Source organism: Apiospora marii (assembly GCF_038362585.1).
Source record: "Apiospora marii strain CBS 49790 chromosome Unknown utg000013l_segment0_segment0, whole genome shotgun sequence".
NCBI classification, from domain to species: domain Eukaryota; kingdom Fungi; phylum Ascomycota; class Sordariomycetes; order Amphisphaeriales; family Apiosporaceae; genus Apiospora; species Apiospora marii.
Window position 1 is genome coordinate 2,947,735 of NW_027117384.1, and position 17,202 is coordinate 2,964,936.

The 17,202-nt window shown below is 55.9% G+C and overlaps 4 protein-coding genes across 4 annotated transcripts; 1 reads left to right on the top strand and 3 right to left on the bottom strand.

The window, feature by feature from the left end:
- Nucleotides 1–1,345: 1,345 nt before the first annotated feature.
- On the bottom strand, nucleotides 1,346–3,219 carry PG985_016031 (uncharacterized protein; the record flags this gene model as incomplete). The annotated part of the gene is made up of 2 exons (XM_066835797.1): nucleotides 1,346–2,290; nucleotides 2,356–3,219. 2 exons carry the CDS (start codon nucleotides 3,217–3,219, stop codon nucleotides 1,346–1,348), a joined length of 1,809 nt encoding a protein of 602 aa, XP_066677000.1.
- Nucleotides 3,220–5,025: 1,806 nt separating this feature from the next.
- On the bottom strand, nucleotides 5,026–6,690 carry PG985_016032 (glycoside hydrolase family 5 protein; the record flags this gene model as incomplete). The annotated part of the gene is made up of 4 exons (XM_066835798.1): nucleotides 5,026–6,278; nucleotides 6,340–6,436; nucleotides 6,509–6,568; nucleotides 6,622–6,690. Coding segments are annotated over 4 exons (1,479 nt in total), but the record flags the coding sequence as incomplete, so codon positions are not given.
- Nucleotides 6,691–8,376: 1,686 nt separating this feature from the next.
- On the top strand, nucleotides 8,377–9,490 carry PG985_016033 (uncharacterized protein; the record flags this gene model as incomplete). Its single annotated transcript, XM_066835799.1, has 2 exons — nucleotides 8,377–9,002; nucleotides 9,088–9,490. The coding sequence occupies 2 exons, from the start codon at nucleotides 8,377–8,379 to the stop codon at nucleotides 9,488–9,490; spliced, it is 1,029 nt and encodes a 342-aa protein (XP_066677002.1).
- A 2,200-nt stretch (nucleotides 9,491–11,690) lies between these two features.
- On the bottom strand, nucleotides 11,691–14,702 carry PG985_016034 (uncharacterized protein; the record flags this gene model as incomplete). The annotated part of the gene is made up of 3 exons (XM_066835800.1): nucleotides 11,691–13,079; nucleotides 13,133–13,343; nucleotides 14,629–14,702. 3 exons carry the CDS (start codon nucleotides 14,700–14,702, stop codon nucleotides 11,691–11,693), a joined length of 1,674 nt encoding a protein of 557 aa, XP_066677003.1.
- Nucleotides 14,703–17,202: the final 2,500 nt, after the last annotated feature.

The following is a 17,202-nucleotide window of genomic DNA, read 5'->3' on the forward strand; positions in this document are numbered from 1 at the left end:
ACGAGTGGACCAAAAACCCAGACCACAAACGACCCTCAAAGGTTGTTGTCATGAGCAATACAGTAGAGAGAGTTTTTGGCAGGTGAAAAGGTGAAGGTGCATGACATCACATCGCGATTGCCCCCAGCGCAGCGATGTGGCCGGGCGGGTTGCTGCTCACTGGAAGTACTGTAAACACTTCGTTAGCGGCTTAGCCAGGGCCCCTCCAGGGTGGGCTGGAGGGCTAAGAAAGGCAATCTGGCGCTGACGGGCGCCCCTGTCAAACCCAATTGGGTGACACTCTTTGGCTAGGCCGGAGCTATCAGCCCGGACAAGCCCAGTTTTACCCCCCCTGAACTGCAGAGTTCGTGGTTCAATCGTGCCGCTCTACCCCGGAGTCTCGAATCTGGCCTGAGCATGGGATCTGCCTGTACATTAATTTGCAGTGCGCGGCACTCTCATCAGTCAGTCGAGTCAGTGCCCGTGTGCCGTGTGCGTTGTTGTTTTCGAGACACGAGCGACACACTGCATGACGGGATTCGTCATCACCGCTTTCTCTGTACATGGGTGGTCTTGCTCGTTGCATAGATCATATCGGGTTGATTGGGGGACGGCTGTCTATATCTCGGTTCCAGATAAAATAACAAAGACCTTGGCCTAAATAACAGGTTTTGAGGGTGAACCCCGGACTCTCGGCGCTGTGTTCCATCTCTCTTGGACGTCTTAATTAGGCTCCTTAAGGTTATGGTGTCAAAGGAGCATCGCGCGACTCCCTAAAGGATCGGGGATCTGGAGGAGGAGGAGGCTCGGCTTCTCGCAAGCATCGATCCTGAGTTCAAGGTCCCTGAGATCGACCAGATAGAGTCTTCATAATGATGAAGGGCAAAAATGCAAAAAGAAAAATTTCGTGCTGCACTAGCCGCGAATCGAACGCGGGGCCCATCGATGGCAACGATGGATTTTACCACTAAACCACTAGTGCCTTAAACTATCTCATCATGATAGCTGGATGTACAATGTTGCTGCTATCATCAACTATATACGCTACAGTTCCTACATCATCAGTCAACAATATCTCATTCCAACACAAACACATCAACGGATTTCGAACATGGCCTTCCAGTCACACAGATGCCTCATCGAAATGCTTCTCATTGTCTCATTCCCTGTTCTACCTCAGTTTCTATCCACATCTCAAAGCGTGCATCACACCATCAAGAATAAGGGGTTTTATCTCCCTCCTTACCCTCACCATCCCTCCCCCCTATCCATCCATCCATCCGGTACCCAGGAATCCCATCCAACCCCCAAGCCCCCTCCCCTTTCTTTACATCGCTTCATCTCAAGATAACCGTACCACCAGCCCTCATAGAGGAATACTCCTCAACCGATCCACCAAAATCGCCAACTCCATCTTCTCCCCCTCCCCCAGCCCCTCCGCCGCCCGCAGCTTCTCCGCCCCGTTAACCAACGGATCCACGAACCGCTCCGCCACCGCCGCCGCCATGCCCGACGGCACCACGCCGCCCTTGAGCCCCGGCGACGAGAACAAGAAGTAGCCGAAGTTGGCCACCTGCGCCAGGAAAATGTTATTCTGCTCCCAGTAGTCCGCCAGCTCGGCTTGTTCCATGTCCTTCAGCTCCTGCATGTCCGGGAAGATGAAGTACTGCAGGTGGTCGAGCGTCTCGGTCCCCGTGAAGCAGTTCGCGGGCGCGCCCTCCTTGTTGGCCGCCAGGATCTCCTCCTTCAGCCACGTCACCGCCACGGCCTTGAGCGTGGCGAACATGCAGTTCTCCAGCAGGTCCTCGAGGATGTCCAGGCGGTTGTGGTCGTCCGGGTCCGAGTGGAGCACGATGCCCGCGTAGGTCGTCGCGGCGTTCCGCACGTGCAGGTCCGGGTGGAAGACGCTGACGAGCGTCAGGCTGTGGTGGTAGGCCATGATCTCGGTCTCTTGGGTCGCCGAGATGCGCTTCATATGGTTGAGACCGAGTCCCACCGTCAGGAGCGCATCGGCGATTCCCGGGTTCCCGACAATCTCACTTTGCGCATCCGAACCCAGGAATCGTTCCAGGAGGGTCTTGTGCTCGGGGAAGAGGTGCATTTCGGGCGACGGGTGGTTGGCCTCGAACACTTCCGCCGAGAAAATCCAGTAGGCTATCAAAGACACGGCGCCGCCGGGCGACAGCTTGATCTCATCCTCCGAGTTGAAATCCTCGAAATTGGCCATAGGGTCCAACCCGGGTGCCCTTTCGTATATGCTCTTGACGAAAGACTGAGAGCAGTCGTCAAGTCCCAGATCACGTAGTATTGACTGTATTTTCCTTGTTTAGCCACATTGCCACAAAACCATTAGCTTCATATCATGTCAAGACTTACGACAAACTGCCCAACCACGGCATCCCTCTGTTGTAGCGTATCATCCTCCGTATACTTCTGCGTCATCGTCTTCCTACCCGGCAAATTCTTCCCGGGATAGTACTTCTCCAACAGGCGAGCCGACCACTGCATCTCGTTCGCGTTGACGTACCGCTGCAGCACGCACGTGACGAACGCCTGCAGCAGCCGGGACTGCATCGCCTCCTCGGTCGGGTCCTCCTGCTCGGCCTCGGGGTCGGGCGCGTTCTTGGACGCGTCGCCGTCCTGGTCCGGGTCCGCCACGTTGACGCTCGACTTGCGGCTCGGCAGGGGGGGCCGCTTCCGCCCCGACAGCGACCGCACCAGGTTGATGACCGAGGCCGTCATCTCCGGCGTCGGCTGGTAGGCCTCGTAGACCTTGACCAGCGACGAGCCGAGGAACCGCGACGGGTACTTGGTCTTGATGCGCCGGTGCAGGATCGCCAGCATGCCCAGCAGCGTGATGAACCGGGCCGCGACGTCCTTCGGCGCCGCCTCCTCCTCCTCCCGTGACTCGCCGGCCTCGGCCAGCAGGGTGCTCTCGTCCCCGGACTCCTCGCTCAGCTGCTCCAGCGCCTCCATGACCTTAATCATGACCTCGCGGGGGTTGCCCAGCCGGGCGACCGTTTCCAGGCATGTTTCCGCGCGGGGGATGCGCAGCAAGATCTGGACGAGGTCCCAGCCAATCTCCTGGGTGAGCTGGGGGTCCTTCTCCAATACCTCATTTACGGTAGGTAGGACCTCGGGCGAGGTGACATTGTACTGCAGGATGGTGAGGTAGGTGAAGCGGTCCTTCTCTTTAGCGCCCTCGCGGATGGCAGTGATGGCCTCAGACAGCTCCGGCATGGTGTCAACGTCAACGTGGGGTTGAGGCAAATCAAATAGAGAAGCACAATGCAATATTACCTAATCCAAATGATGCAGGTGTAAATATAAGAACCACGGGCGATAATAGTTTATTACTTTGGGGACGAAGGGAGGATGAACAACGAGTCGAAAACGAATGTCTTGGCGGTGGTGGGTTTGGAGGTTTGCCTGGGACTCTTGGGACAAGGTGCAGGTGCAGGTGACGTGTGTGTGGTGACAGGCGACCCAGCGGATTGATGAGATTGGGAGTTGGTTGAGCTTTTCCTGGGTCTGGGCCGCCTGGTTGCTGGCTGAATGAGGGGCAGGCAGCACATCCACCATCGAGCACCCACCACCACCCGCCATCTGCTGCTCGCATCAATGCAAGTATAGCCGCAACTGGCCTACCAGCCCTTCTAGCGCACGCGTCCGTCAGTTAGCATGCGCTTTAGGGGGGCTCTACAGGTGACAGGGCTACAGCAGGCCGTCGATTGCTTGCCTCAGAATTCCATGCTGCATTGTTCCCGGGATGTCTCTCTACCCCACCATCTGTTGCGGGGCAATCGCCTATTCTAGAAACCCTTCAAGATCGGCAAGGTAATATCAATGTACGCGTAAACATTCGTTACTGTACTGTGCTCAAGATTAAGCATGGTAACATAGCTATTTAGGTCATAAAGATTTTGTGTCGTAAGTAGGTAGAGATTGAATGCAGACTGATATAAGTACATAGATGAAGTGATGACGAGCAGCACCGACTGAACCTATGTACCGGTTCTTCACCACAACCTTCACTCTAGCCATTCCGTAGCCGAGTAACAGCCAAAGCAGAAGAAACCCCTCGCCGCCGCCGCCGTAGCTAACAAGTCATCCTATACATGCCTGCCCATAGCTTGTCTTCTATTTTTGTGCTAGGTACTACATCTCGTTCTGCCGGCTCCCTCAAATAGATGAACTCCGCCAAGGGTGGTCGGCTCGGAGAATAATGGCTCATTCATATCGATGCGACAAGTCAGTACAGGGGTCAGGGGTGGTTTGTGCAGTAAACTGCCGGCTTCTGGTAAACGACGGAACGTATGAGGCTGATAAGTGACGGCGGATGGGTACATCAGCCAAAAGTCAGGAGACCACGGAATCGCGTGTATCGCATTCACGGTTGCTTCCGGCCATTACTTGATCTGGAATATCGACATGCACAGGCAGCAGGCCGCACGGCAAAGCTGGTCGGTCTACAAGTTATCAAAACAATCGTGCCTGAGAGTCATGGAGCGGGAGTTCAATAAGAATGTACTTCTTAATTTGTATAGAAGAATCCAAAAGGCCATATATAATTCCTGAATAGTGTGTGGCCAAAGCCCACCAGCTGCCTATACTTTCGTCGGGGCAAGCCAAACGTAGATACGCTGAAGCAGCTTGAGGTTGGTTGAGAATCCGCATGGGACCTAGCAACAATGAGTAAGAAGGCCATCTAACTACATGTAGCCACTCCTCGTGGTAATAGATAATAATAAAAGGGCCAGGTGGGCGTCTCTCGAGAGAGTATGTATCCCCAAACCAGTATCCCCGATCCACGCCGATAGTGATCAGCCCCCGAACCAAGCCCTGCCTATTTTCGCCACCCCAAAACGACGCCCCCTAAAAATATAAACACAGAAGAAGTGAAATAACGATACACATGCGAATAGCAGGCTCAAACTCGACGGGATGGGGGTATTCCTTTTCTTTTCTTTTTCCTTGCTACTATAACAACATAACCACCAAAGTCCCCACAAACATCAACCCGCAAGCCGCCTTGCCCACTGACACCGCCGCAGTCGCGCCCGAAACGGCCGGCGTCCCCGCCGCCTTGGGCAGTCCCGTCGGCGAGGCCCCCGAGGACCCTCCCGCGAACGAGCCGAGCGGGTTGATGGCGGCCGGGTTGTACGTCTGGCTCGGCTTCGCGGGCGCCAGGTCGGTGGCGCTGAACAGGCGCGTCATGGTCGTCATGTCGGAGATGGGCGACGTGATGAACATCTCCGTGTTGGAGTCGATGGGCCGCGTGCTGAACTTGGACACCACCGTCGGCGCCGCCGTCAGCAGCGGGATCGTCACCAGGTTGCCCGTCGCCGTCGGGTTCTGCAGCGCGGGGGGCAGCACCATGGTCGTGCCGGAGGGCGACAGCGAAGGGGTGCCGGCCGTGGCTGTGAGTAGGGTCGTCGGCCGCGGCGCCGTCGGCTGCGCGATGGCGGTGTTGTTGTTGGCCAGGTTGTTGCCGAAGCTCTTCCACGGCGCGATGATACACTGCATCATCAGCTGGTTGTCCACCAGCTTGCCGTTCTGCTTCGTGGGCGTCAGGCCCATCACGTAGGACGCGTCGAAGCTTCCGGCCGCCCAGGCGACGAAGCCCACGAAGACGTCCGAGTTGGAGTTGATGAAGTTGTTCTGCGAGCAGAAAGCTTTCAGGCACGACGCCGCGGTCGAGGCGCCGCTTTCGCTAACAAGGCCCTTCCTGCCGTTGTCGCGGAGGAACTTGGCCACCGTCTTGAAATCCTCCACGTTGTCGGTAACGCACTCCTTGTGGGTTCCCGAGTTGTCCTCGTCGAGGTACTTGTGGATGTCGAGCACCAGGTTGTCGGTAGAGCCGTCGGGGTTCTGGATCCCCATCATGGCGGCGGCCGAGCCGCTCGAGATCAGCGTCGCCGCGCTGTCGAAATTTGTGCCGGGCAGCAGAATCATCTGCGACTTGGCGCCGGCTTGTCGGATCGCGGTCACCACCTTCTGGCACGTCTGGGCCCAGAGGTTGATGTCGAGATCGTGCGGCTCGTTCATGAGCTCAAAGGCGACCTTGTCGTTGGCCGCGTATTTGGTCGCCAGCTGGCTCCAGAGGCTGACAAACTGGTCGTCGCTCGGTCCACCCTGCCCTATGACACCACCGTTCCATCGCGCGAAGTTGTGGATGTCGATCATGCAGTGAGCGCCGGTTTTTAAGCACGACTGCACCAATTGGTCGTATTTTGCCAGGTTGTTGGCGTCGAGGCTGCCGCCGATTTGGTTGTTGACAAGGAATTGCCAAGAGATAGCTTCAAGATGTCAGTTGACCGGGTTCCCAAAATAGATAGCACACGGGTGGTTTCGTCGTACGGAGTCTCATCATGTTCATCCCAAGATCACTAACGAAATGTTTCATCTGGTCGGCCCCATCGCCGGGAAGCTGTGCAGATGATAAGGGACAGGTGCCCTGGAGGTTTTGTCAGTCGGCCATGTCCTATCCGCCGAGAGCGTATAGTTAATAGTGGGGCTGTGAACTCACATCGATCTGACATCCAAAGTCACCGCCGGCAATGGCAACACCCTTCTCAACGTTAGCATCCTAGCCTGACACGCGACGTTTCTCGCACCATGCAAAGATCTGCTTAAACCTACCAGATACTGGACCTTGGCCAGTGCCGCAATGGGGGCCAAGCCCAGTAAAACGAAATTGTGGAACAACATGATCAACACGAATATAGAGAAGAATAAGAATAAGAGTAGTAAAACGGAAACAAGAGCAAGTGACGAGGAGAGCAAAATCCAGAAAAGTGAAAGTAAATGTCCTACTAGGGACAGGAACGAATGTAAAGACGTTGGCCGACAGCAAACGGCATGTGAGATGTGGAAAAAAGAGGAAAGGAGAATTGTATCCAAGCGAAAGGCTCCTCCAAGATCCAAAAAAAGAGTCAGTCAGTCACTGATCAAAAAGAGATGAGCTGGACCTGGCCGGGCGTTCGTAGGGCGTTGCGCCGCGAATATATTGAAATGAATCTCTTCTCCCCCATTCCACCTCTTGTGCTCCCCCAACCCATCCTGGGCGTGAGGAAGTGGATGGGCCATTGGGCATGGACAAGGTCAGGGACAAGGGCCATCTAAGCTTTCGCAGACCCGATGGGACGGGGTGGCCAATGAAAAGAGCGGATTGGAACGATGCTGGCTCGCGAGTGGCCGACGGGCTTGCAGGCCAGGGGGGTCGCTCCGGAACCTCAAACACGTCAAGTCTCAAGTCGGACCAATCCCCTTTGCAGCCAGAAAACGACAGAACCAAGGACAGCCCGCGGCGCCGGCTGTGCTCGGGGCTAGACCGACTTTGCTTTAGGCTGGCGGTCAGATATGGATCGTTCCGAACTGGCTGCAGAGCGCTGCTTGCTGGCTGGCGCTCTTACCCACTGTCCTCATCATTAAACTACATCCCACAGATCCGGTTTGGCTGAGCGCCGGTGTGATATGCTAATGAGCACGAGGCAACTTGGCGTAGTCTGGCCTTGTAGCCTTCTCGAGCTCCGAATTGACACTGACTGATACGAAGGGGGATTAGTGGGTATTTCGTTTAGTAGGTTGTACTGGAAGACCCTTGAGAGGATCCGGGTCTTTTCCTGGGCGAAATACTACCACCAATCACCAATGGTAGGCTGATAGGGGGCATTGTTGATGCTGGATGCTAACAGCGAGCGATTGGCGACCGACCGGAGGGCCCTGGAACTTAGCATTGTCCACTGTGTCCAGGGTGCAGAGCAGAGGGTGGCCGCATTTTTTGCACTGCATGAACCTCCCAAGCCACACGGGGGTCCCAATTTAATCTATGAGCCACACTGTTGGCAGGTCCGTCCGGGCGAGAACTTTCGATGGAATTGGATGTTGGATGGCCTTACTATCCCGGACTAATGTTAGGTGACGGAGGCAATCTGCTTCCATCATGCCATCAATGCAACCTGCAAGGCCATTCGACGATAATATTTCCGATTCAGGTATCACCAATCTCGAAAAGAAGAAAGCGACATCATCGATCTGCTACCACGCTGCACAAGGAATTTTCCGGCTCTAAAAGAGGAAAGCAGCTGGCAGCCTCGCAGCCAAGCTCCCAATCCAGCGTTGAATTCAACCTCGGTGCTCGGAGCGCCTCTCAGCCAGGAGGATCCCAGGTCAGAACCCAAGTTCGGTGGGAGGAGTCGGGACCACTCTGGAGCGATTTAGCGATCCGCTCCTCGCTCCTCTGCTCCACCTCTACTGAGACAACTCAACTTACACCAACCGGCTAGTCCCCATTTCGTAGTGTGTTAAGCCGCCACACTTCGTACTGTATCATTTGTGCAGACGACCAGTCAGCCGGCCGGAAACCCAGTAAGTAGCAGCAGCCGCAACGACAAGATGTTGCGCTGGTGGCTGGTACAGAAACTGCCGTCGCGCATGTTCGCCCGGCGCAGGTACGGCACCTACGGCTCCTCGTACCCCTCGGGCGACAATTTCGGCCTGCCCCCCGTCCGCGTCCTGGGCCCAACCATATGGTGCACCACGGCCATCGGCGCCACCTACCTGGGCTGCGCCGCGTACGAGGTGTACAACGACGCCCAAGAGGTCAAGCGAGGCCGCGCCCGCTCGGGCTGGATGGCGTCGTCATCGTCATCGCCCATGACCTTTGAGCAGCTCGAGGCCGACAGGGCCCTGTCTCATGTGCGAGAGTCGTATTGGAGCGGCCGCGACCGGCACCCGTCGCGAGGGGGGGTCATGGACGGGTGGCGGCCCGCCTGGCTCACCGAGTCCAGTGGCGTCGTGCGCGCGGCCATCCTGGCCAATGCCGGCATCTACGCCGTCAACAACCTCGTCCCCTCGACCTGGCTGTATTTCGCCCACATCGCCGCCGAGGGCCGCAACTACACCCTCTTCACCTCCATGTTCGGGCACGCGGGCCTCCTGCACCTGGGGTTCAACATGTACGCCCTGACGCAGTTCGCTCCTCACGTGCAGCAGAGCCGGATTTTCCAGGGAAGCAACAGGTGAGTCTTTGCTTTTTGCCCCTCGTATCCATATCTATTTTTAGCTGTTGTTCCCCCGAAATTAACTAACGCGTACACCACACAGCCACTTCGGCGCCTTCTACCTCGGCTCCGGCCTCGCCGCCAGCCTGGGCCACCACCTCTCGACCGTCTGGCCCAACCGGCTGGGGCGGCTGTCGGCGGGGCTGGGGGCCAGCGGCGCCATCATGGCGATCCTGGCCGCCTTCGCCATGTCGGAGCCCGACGCGCAGATCGGCCTCATGTTCGTGCCCGGCAGCCTGCCGGCCGAGCAGGCCCTGCTCGGCCTCACCCTCTTCGAGCTCTACGGCCTCTTCGTCGGCATCCGCTGGCTGCCCCTCGGCCACGCGGCCCACCTCACCGGGCTCGCCGTCGGGGCCGCCTACGTCCACTTCGACGGCCGGAAGCGGCTCTGGGTCCCGACGCGGCGGTTGGCGTTTTACTCGCTGCGGCGGTTCAAGATGGTTTGAGGAGGCGGCGGGGTACGACTGGCGCTGGGATGGAGAGAGCCGCAGTTTAAGGAGAAGCCTCCTTGGTATCAGGCAAGATCGATTTCCTTGAAGGACCTAAGCAAGGTGCCTTGGGTCAATGTCACTGTGTGAAGCGTCATGCCAGACTCTCGTCGAGTGCGAAGGAAATAGGAGAATTGGCGCTTCTGGGATATAATAATGTAGTTTTCGTGCAAGAAGATACCCCCTCATTCATAATCGATATGAGTTCATGACCCACCAGTCTGCCAACACACTCCCTATACAGTGAATACCAATCGGCCCAGCATGGGGTTTGGAAATTGCGGAAAAGCATTTGGGAGGTACGGTGCCGGCAGTGTCGATAGCATCGTTACTGACCTCGGGGATCTCGTACGAGAAAGGAAAGGATGGGAAGAGAGGTTGAGTCCAAGAGGAAGCAGGATGGCTCGAGCGAAAGGCCCAATCAATGGCATCAAACCTCATCGAGTTCTTACTGCCTCTGCCCATACCACACTCATCGACAGCACCAACGACCCTATCCGAAAAAACATCCGCACCACATCACCTCCTCATCAATCGTATGATATCCTTCTCAGTACAGGCGTCCCCCTCCTCATCTCAAGGGGTCCCCACACCAAATCCCGGCCTTCAATTCTTCCGCTCGCCTCTCGGCGAGAAGAGCCCCATCGCCTCCCCCGTTTGACCGGATATGAGCTCCGCGCGCGCCCCACCCACTCTCTTTGCACGTAGCAGTACCATCCATTTCATCTCCGTCTAGAACACGCAAAATCAAGGGTATGCGTGTTTGTTCGCCTTGGTGGCAACAGATGCCTCTGAGTTGTTGAGCTGGAGCAGAGGCGGCGAGCGCATGTCATGTCATGTCGGGACTTGTAAGCGGTCAATGATAAATAAGCTCTAGAAGACGACCAAAACTTGACTTGACAGCGCATGCAATCAATCCTTTCCCCCGGTTTGCGACAGGCTGGCGCAGTTGGCTACTAGAGCACTGGATTAGGCGCCGTGACAGGACTATGTATGTATCTAGGTGTGTACGGTTGCCATATCTGAAAGTGACTAAGCTGGCGCTGGCCTGCATGTCTAAGCTGACAGACGAATCCTCCTCGGCTACTCCGAGCGAGGGGAGGTATAATACTGCTGACGATGACAACGCAGAGCGACGAAGCCAACAGCAGCTGTCCGTCTATCTATCCACAGGCTTGACTTGATCGGTGGGTGGCATCCGCGTTGTGCAGGAAGAGGAGATGGGGAGAAGAGCAAGTGAGTTGAGACAGGCTCCGCAAAGCACCCAAGGAAGATTCGTACGACCCAGTGTCAGACTTCCCAAGTGTAATAATGCAACATGCTGTTGGTTGGGCGTGAGTTTAGACATATCCCAAACCGAAAAGATCAAACAAAAGAATGTCATCAGTTTTAACAAAGCAAAAAAGATGTATTTGGTATATGGTAATTCTAGCCGGCGCCGCTGCTGTGCTGGATGTTGCTACAGTCTAAAGTTGGTAGTGGGTATGTATGTATGTGTATGTTATAGGTCCGTCCATCCATGATCGCCTTTGACCCAACGATACCCGTGTATATATAGCCTTCCGTCCCGATTCCGATTCCATCCCATCGTCGTCAAAAGGTCCTATAATAAGTGTCCTTCTTCTTTATCTTCGTATAACCGTGGCGTTGGTGGTAGTAGGTATAATAGTATAGTAATAACCCTGGCGATGGAGATCTACCCATCCCCAGGTTCTGTCGTGGTTTGATTATTGGTACAAGGCGAGCGAGGAGGACACCTGCTCGCCTGTTCTGTGACCCGACCCGACCGAGTAGCAAATGATAGCTATCCAAGTGTTGTTCTTAGATTAAACAATCTTGATATAGATGACACTCGCTGTCTGATTTCGTTGCCATATGGCTTCTGACATGCTGCCAATGCACCATTGCTTGTACACGTCTCTGTGACGAGTTGAATCCAAGAAGGTACTAAGTGGTGGTCGGGATGAGTGCATGAGTATTGCCAGGCACCGTCCATACCAACTGCCTGTCTTTCCGGCAGCAATGTTGCAGTTATTATGGACGGCGGGGCGGAGCCTTCGCACTCGATACGACGAAGTGTCGTGATTAGAATAAAGTCCCATCTCTCTCAAAGAGACAAGTCATAAATAAGCGCGCCAGGAGTTTGGTATCCGCCCCCTCACTCCCGCGACCGGATAATATCCGCCATCCACCCCGCCTCGCTCGACAAATCATCGAGCCCCGCATCAATCGTCGGCAGGCCCAGCAGCGTCGCGTTCCCGCAAACCGGCAGCCCGTTATCGCCGCGGGCCAGGAACGGCGGCGACTCGTTGTGATTCGTCAACGTCACCGTCGCCTGCGAGGCGTCCCGCTGGTGCTTCGCCTCGGTCGTCGTCTGCGGCGGCAGGCTGTAGCCCGCGAAGGGCCGCTCCTTGCCCAGCAGCTTCTCGTTCTCACGGGACAGGCGCCGGTCCTCGTCTTCGTCCGCGTCGTCTTCCTCATCGTCCTCGTCCTCTTCGTCGTCGTTGTCGCCGCCGAAGTAGGACGAGCTGCTGGCGCCGCCCCGGGAGCTGCGCGAGCTGCGGGAGACGCTCGAGGTGGGCGAGAAGGGGGTGGTAATGATGGACGAGTTCGAGGACAGGGAGAACCGCGACTTGGGGATGTGCAGCTTGAAGGCCATGGAGTGGGAGTGGCGGACACCCGTGTGCTGCTCGGCGCGCGCCTCCGCAGTTGCCGACGTCCCTTGTTGTTGAGGAGGCACGATGGTATCTGACGAGGCGTTCACGCACGACGTGATCGAGGGCGAGGAGAAGCTGCGCAGGAAAGGGGGAGGCGACAGCAGCGTGCTGGGTGCTACCTCGGCCGCGGCGTGGCTGGCGAAGTTGTCGTCGTCCTCGTTCTCCTCCATGATCTGCTCGGGGATGGAGAGTCCCGGGTTGGACTCGACGGGCGGCGTGGTGACGACGGGCTTGTCGTCGCAGAGGAACCTCCGTAACGCCTCGGGCGACATTTCGCGGGACCGGCTGCTCCCCGAGGGGGTGGTACTCCGCGTGTTGCGCTCGGATGGGTAGCTCTGGCTGCTGTGGTTGCTGTGGCTGCTCTTCACCGAGGCCGTATCCTCCGTGTCGCTGTTAATGGTGGTGGCAGCGGCACCCTTGCTGCGATCCGCACTGCTACCACGGTTGGATGGCTTCAGGCCAAATAGTCGTCGTGCCGAGACCCAACGGGGCGTGGGCGACTGTGAGCGTGACGGCCTTTGCGGCCTTTGAACCTGAGCCGGAACCTGGAGCTGAACCTGGAGCTGCAAGGCCTCGGACGGCGACGAGCTGACGAGGCTTCGGGCCATGCCGGGCACGGTGGGTGCGGGGCGGGGGGATCTGAACTTGTCCATGGGGTTCATGGTCCTGTAGTCGGCGGCAGTGATGGAAGTCATGGAAGCACTCCTGTGGCGGGAAGGATGTTCAGTGGGAACGTCGAGGGTATTTACGGTCTGGCCCGGGAGGTAGGGACAGGACGTGGTGCTGGGCATGGCAGGATCGTGTGTCTCAGTTGACCCGTCTATCTCGTACTGCGCGTGGGCATTAGCTAATGAGGTACGGGCGTAGACTGGTATGTACTTACGTAGTAGTAGTATGTCTGACCCATTCTGAGACCACCGGTTCGCTTGGGAGAAATGAAGCTCTGATCCCCATCACAGACGATGTCTCGAAAGGTGTGGCAGCCTCGCCATTGTCCTCGGGAACGGCGAGCGTCCCGCTCCATCTTATATGGGTTGGAGAAGTTGTCCCAGGACCCAAATAACTGGACGGTCTGGATGGACTGATGCGTGCGACTAATGCAAGGTCAGCAAAAAGGCGAGCTCAATACAATTATGGGTGTGCCTGGATGCAGCAGGCTAATGCAGGGTACAACGAAATCAAAACCGACGCGACATGGCAGGCCATTCCTGTCCGGTATGTATGCTTGTACCTACATACCCGGGCTGGTAGGGCTAAGGCTGCCTGCCTGTCAACCAACACCACGACGTTGCATCCTTTCCATTGCGCACTCGGCAGTGGGTCAATCCGGGGTCAGGACTGGGCAGGAACTGGGCGGTACCGGCATTCAATAGAAACAACACACGGCCAGAAACATTCATCAGCTGATCTTGGTGTGTGGAATATTGGAGACACGCGCAGGGCTGGGGGACGACAAGGAGACCAGGCAGGCATGGCCCATTCAATGATCCTTCCATCCGTCTCCAACTCTTCCAACCACCATGCCCATCCATCCCCATCCGACTTACTGCCTTGGACGGATGCGGCGCAAAAGCTGGATGCGGCCGGGGTGGTGCGTGGTGTGCACTGCAGTATGTATTGCAGTGTGTGGCGGGCTGCACAACTTGTACAGGGGCCACTGGCACTTCCAATCGAAGCCTGCCAGGTTCCCGACCGGCATGACCGGGGCTAATTTGCTCAGTCATAATAGGCTGTATAAGAAATTATAGCCACCATCGATGAACCATCGACCGGGAATGGGTGAACAATATGCTTTTTTCTTTTCTCGTTTTTCCTTCTTCTGCCTGCCATTGACCAATTCCCATGCTTAGAGGAGATTGCCCACGTAACTTCCCATTCCGGGAAATTGGTAGGGCTGGTGTATTGACAGGAAGAATGCAATGAATATTCAATGCCGGCCGCCCAGCCCAGGGTGCACAGGACAGGATGCACAGGATCGCCTGGGGTTTCTGGCCCAATGGGGTGAATCTGACCTTGGCAATGTCTCTCCCTTGCGTAGATTACGCATCCCAACTAGGGAATTGCTCTGAGCTGGAGTAATAAGACAAAGGCCCTGTCTCGTACGGACACGGACGCGGGCACAGCACACACCTACACACACCTACACACACGGCTCATGCGAGCCCTATGCCCGCCCGCCCGAGTTGTCGGGATGCTTATTTGGCTGAGAGGAGCCACGAACTAACGCGGGAAACGGGGAACTCGAACGGGAAGGGACCAATATGACGAACAAGAGGCGTCTCGGCACCAGAAGAAGAAAACGCCCGCAATAAAAGAAAACGATAAAACAGTACAGTACAGCAAATAAATAAAACGGCAAGCGAGTTGCGTGAGACTCACAGCAGAAATGTAAAGAGGGTAGTCGAGGGATCCATGGTCGCCGAGGGCTGGGATCGAGATTCGCCCATGTCCATATTTGAGGTCGAGACAAGGCCGTCCATTGCCGAATGGGATAATGGCAGGGTGTCTTGACGCTATTCCAGGGTTCGACAACCAAATTTAGGTAGCCGCGCGCAGTTGCACACGACGACACTCAGAAGCTTGGCCGAATCGACTTTGGTTAATAATGAAACACGTTGGCTCTCACTGCCGACATGTTTCAGTAGACGCAGTATCCAATCAGTTGGTTTTTGACTCGGGTTGTTCTAATTGTGATGCCAGGAACTCCAAAGATGGGACTGCACTGAACCAATGGTACGGTTTCAATGCGCCGTATCCAGCAGAAGCGCCGTCGATGCGATGGGTGGTGGTGAGTGAGGTCTTTTGTGCCAGTTGTGCGTATAAGTCGTCCCCTCCCAACCACTTGCGCTTATGCTGACTTGGCTGAATGGGCGGGTTGGCGCTTACGGCAGGCACGCAGCGCACAGGAAGCAAGCAAGCGAGCGAACGAGCTGGTGGCAGGGCTCCCGAATCAGGAAAGGTACTGGTAGCGCAACACGGGTCGACGGATTGGTTTCCTGGTTCGTGTCTGTGTCTCAGCGTGCGTAAATCGGCGGTGTCGAGTCGTCGTATCCGGCGGGTTGGTTGGGTTAGATTCCCAAACCCAAGCAGCGCCCTCCCGTGGTAGTCCGAGGATGGTAATGATGTTGGTGGTGACGGGTACGATAGATAGCGCTGACGAGATTTCGGTTTAGAGGGAAAGGGAAAACCTTTGATCGTAAATAGTCGCAACCAACGTTCTTTTTGATCAATATTGGCAAGGGAAGGTTATGGGGTAGGCCGGCCTGCCCATGGGAAACTAGTAAGAAGCTGAACTCCGAGGGCTGAATGCCTGCAAAATGCCTGCGTAGTTTCTTTTTTGCTTTTGCCTTGCTTTTGCGCAAGCTCGCTTGCTTCGCTTCCCGGGACGGACGCCTAAGATTATATCGTCAAGATGTGCTTGCTATTAGTTAAAGAGGGACCCAGCCGTGCTAGTCCAGGAGAAGAGAGATTCGGCGCCAAGAGGGTCGATGGTTCCTGTCAAGGGACGCCTAGGTTTTCCTGACGGAAACCGTGCCAGTGAGGCGTGGGATTGGCTGTGGTGCTGGGCCCCGCTAACTCCTTGGGGCGGCGGGAAATAGTCGACACAAACGTTCAGAGATCCCAGTTATTCGTGGTGGGCCATGTTTGAGAGTGAAGCTAAGCCAGATGAGCTTGGGAACGGCGTGTAAAGCCGCCAGTTCTGTTCCGGGGGCGTGGAGACGATTAGGTAGACGGCACGATTAACGCTGGAGCGGTTTTTATTTTAGCCAGCCAGGGCAGGGTAAGGTAAATCAGCCAGGGCAGGGTAAGGTAAATCAGCAACCAGTAACCAACAACAAGGCAGATAGGTCGTCGTCGATCCGAGTAAAGAAATCGGCCAGAGATCGTGAAACTATACCAGGGCGGTATTATTGGGCTTATCGGGACTAGAAGAAGAAAAGAACAAGGCAAGTGGATCTCGAGATCAAGATCTGGGTTGCTGGGAAGCGATGAAGGACCAACAGAAGAAAAAAGACTGGACACGCGGGCTGGGCGGTATGCAACATATTAATCCAGTGTGGTGGTTACTGTACATCTACGAAGTCTACTCTACATACTACTACTGTAGGTAGTACGTCTGCCCAGCTTACCTGAATCTGGGAAAACAGAGGCCGGCCAGCCAGTCGTGGGAATGACGACAGTGCCTTTCGAGGTCAGCGCAGCTACTGTACATAGCTGCTAGCGTGGACGGAATCGTCGAAAGGATGGTCGGAGGGGCTGAGACGAAAAGGAACGATCTGCACAGGGTGGCCGCTGGCGAATGGAGTCACGGCTTTTCTCAAACACCCCTCCAGCATCGCAGACGGGATTCGTCGATGCCGCCCCAGCTACTGCAATGCGAGAGGGCCAGCTTGTAACCTTGAAAGACCAATATGTCACTGGAAAACTGAGATACTGCACCTCGAGTTCAATTGTCGGAGTTCATACGTCAATATGTAGCATGCATATACTGAACCTAAAGGACTTCTTGCATCATGTACGCCGAAGCCTATCAATGTATGTAGGTCATATGTTCTTCCGGTGATACATGCATCATGGATATGTGCACCAATCTCACCCCTCTGCGTCTTCTGCGTGACCTTGTGCATCGCCGAGCCGTCACAACGTGGTAACCACACACAGCTCAGAGAGGAAGGATCGAAGGAAAGATAGCGAAGACGGGTAACAATGGCAACTAAGCGTTTCGCTGACACCATCCATAGCCATGAGAGCCAATCATCGGCTTATTCACCGTACCATCCATTGCATCCATCCATCCATCCCGTACGGGCATCATGCCGAGAAACAGGTTCATCTTGTTTGGCGGTGTCGCGAGTTTGAGCCAATGGCCAGAGGAAGAAAGCTGAAGATAAACGTGGGTGGATTGATCGGCAAATGGGCTGCCGGGGCCAATCACAGCAGGCCGTGGGCCTG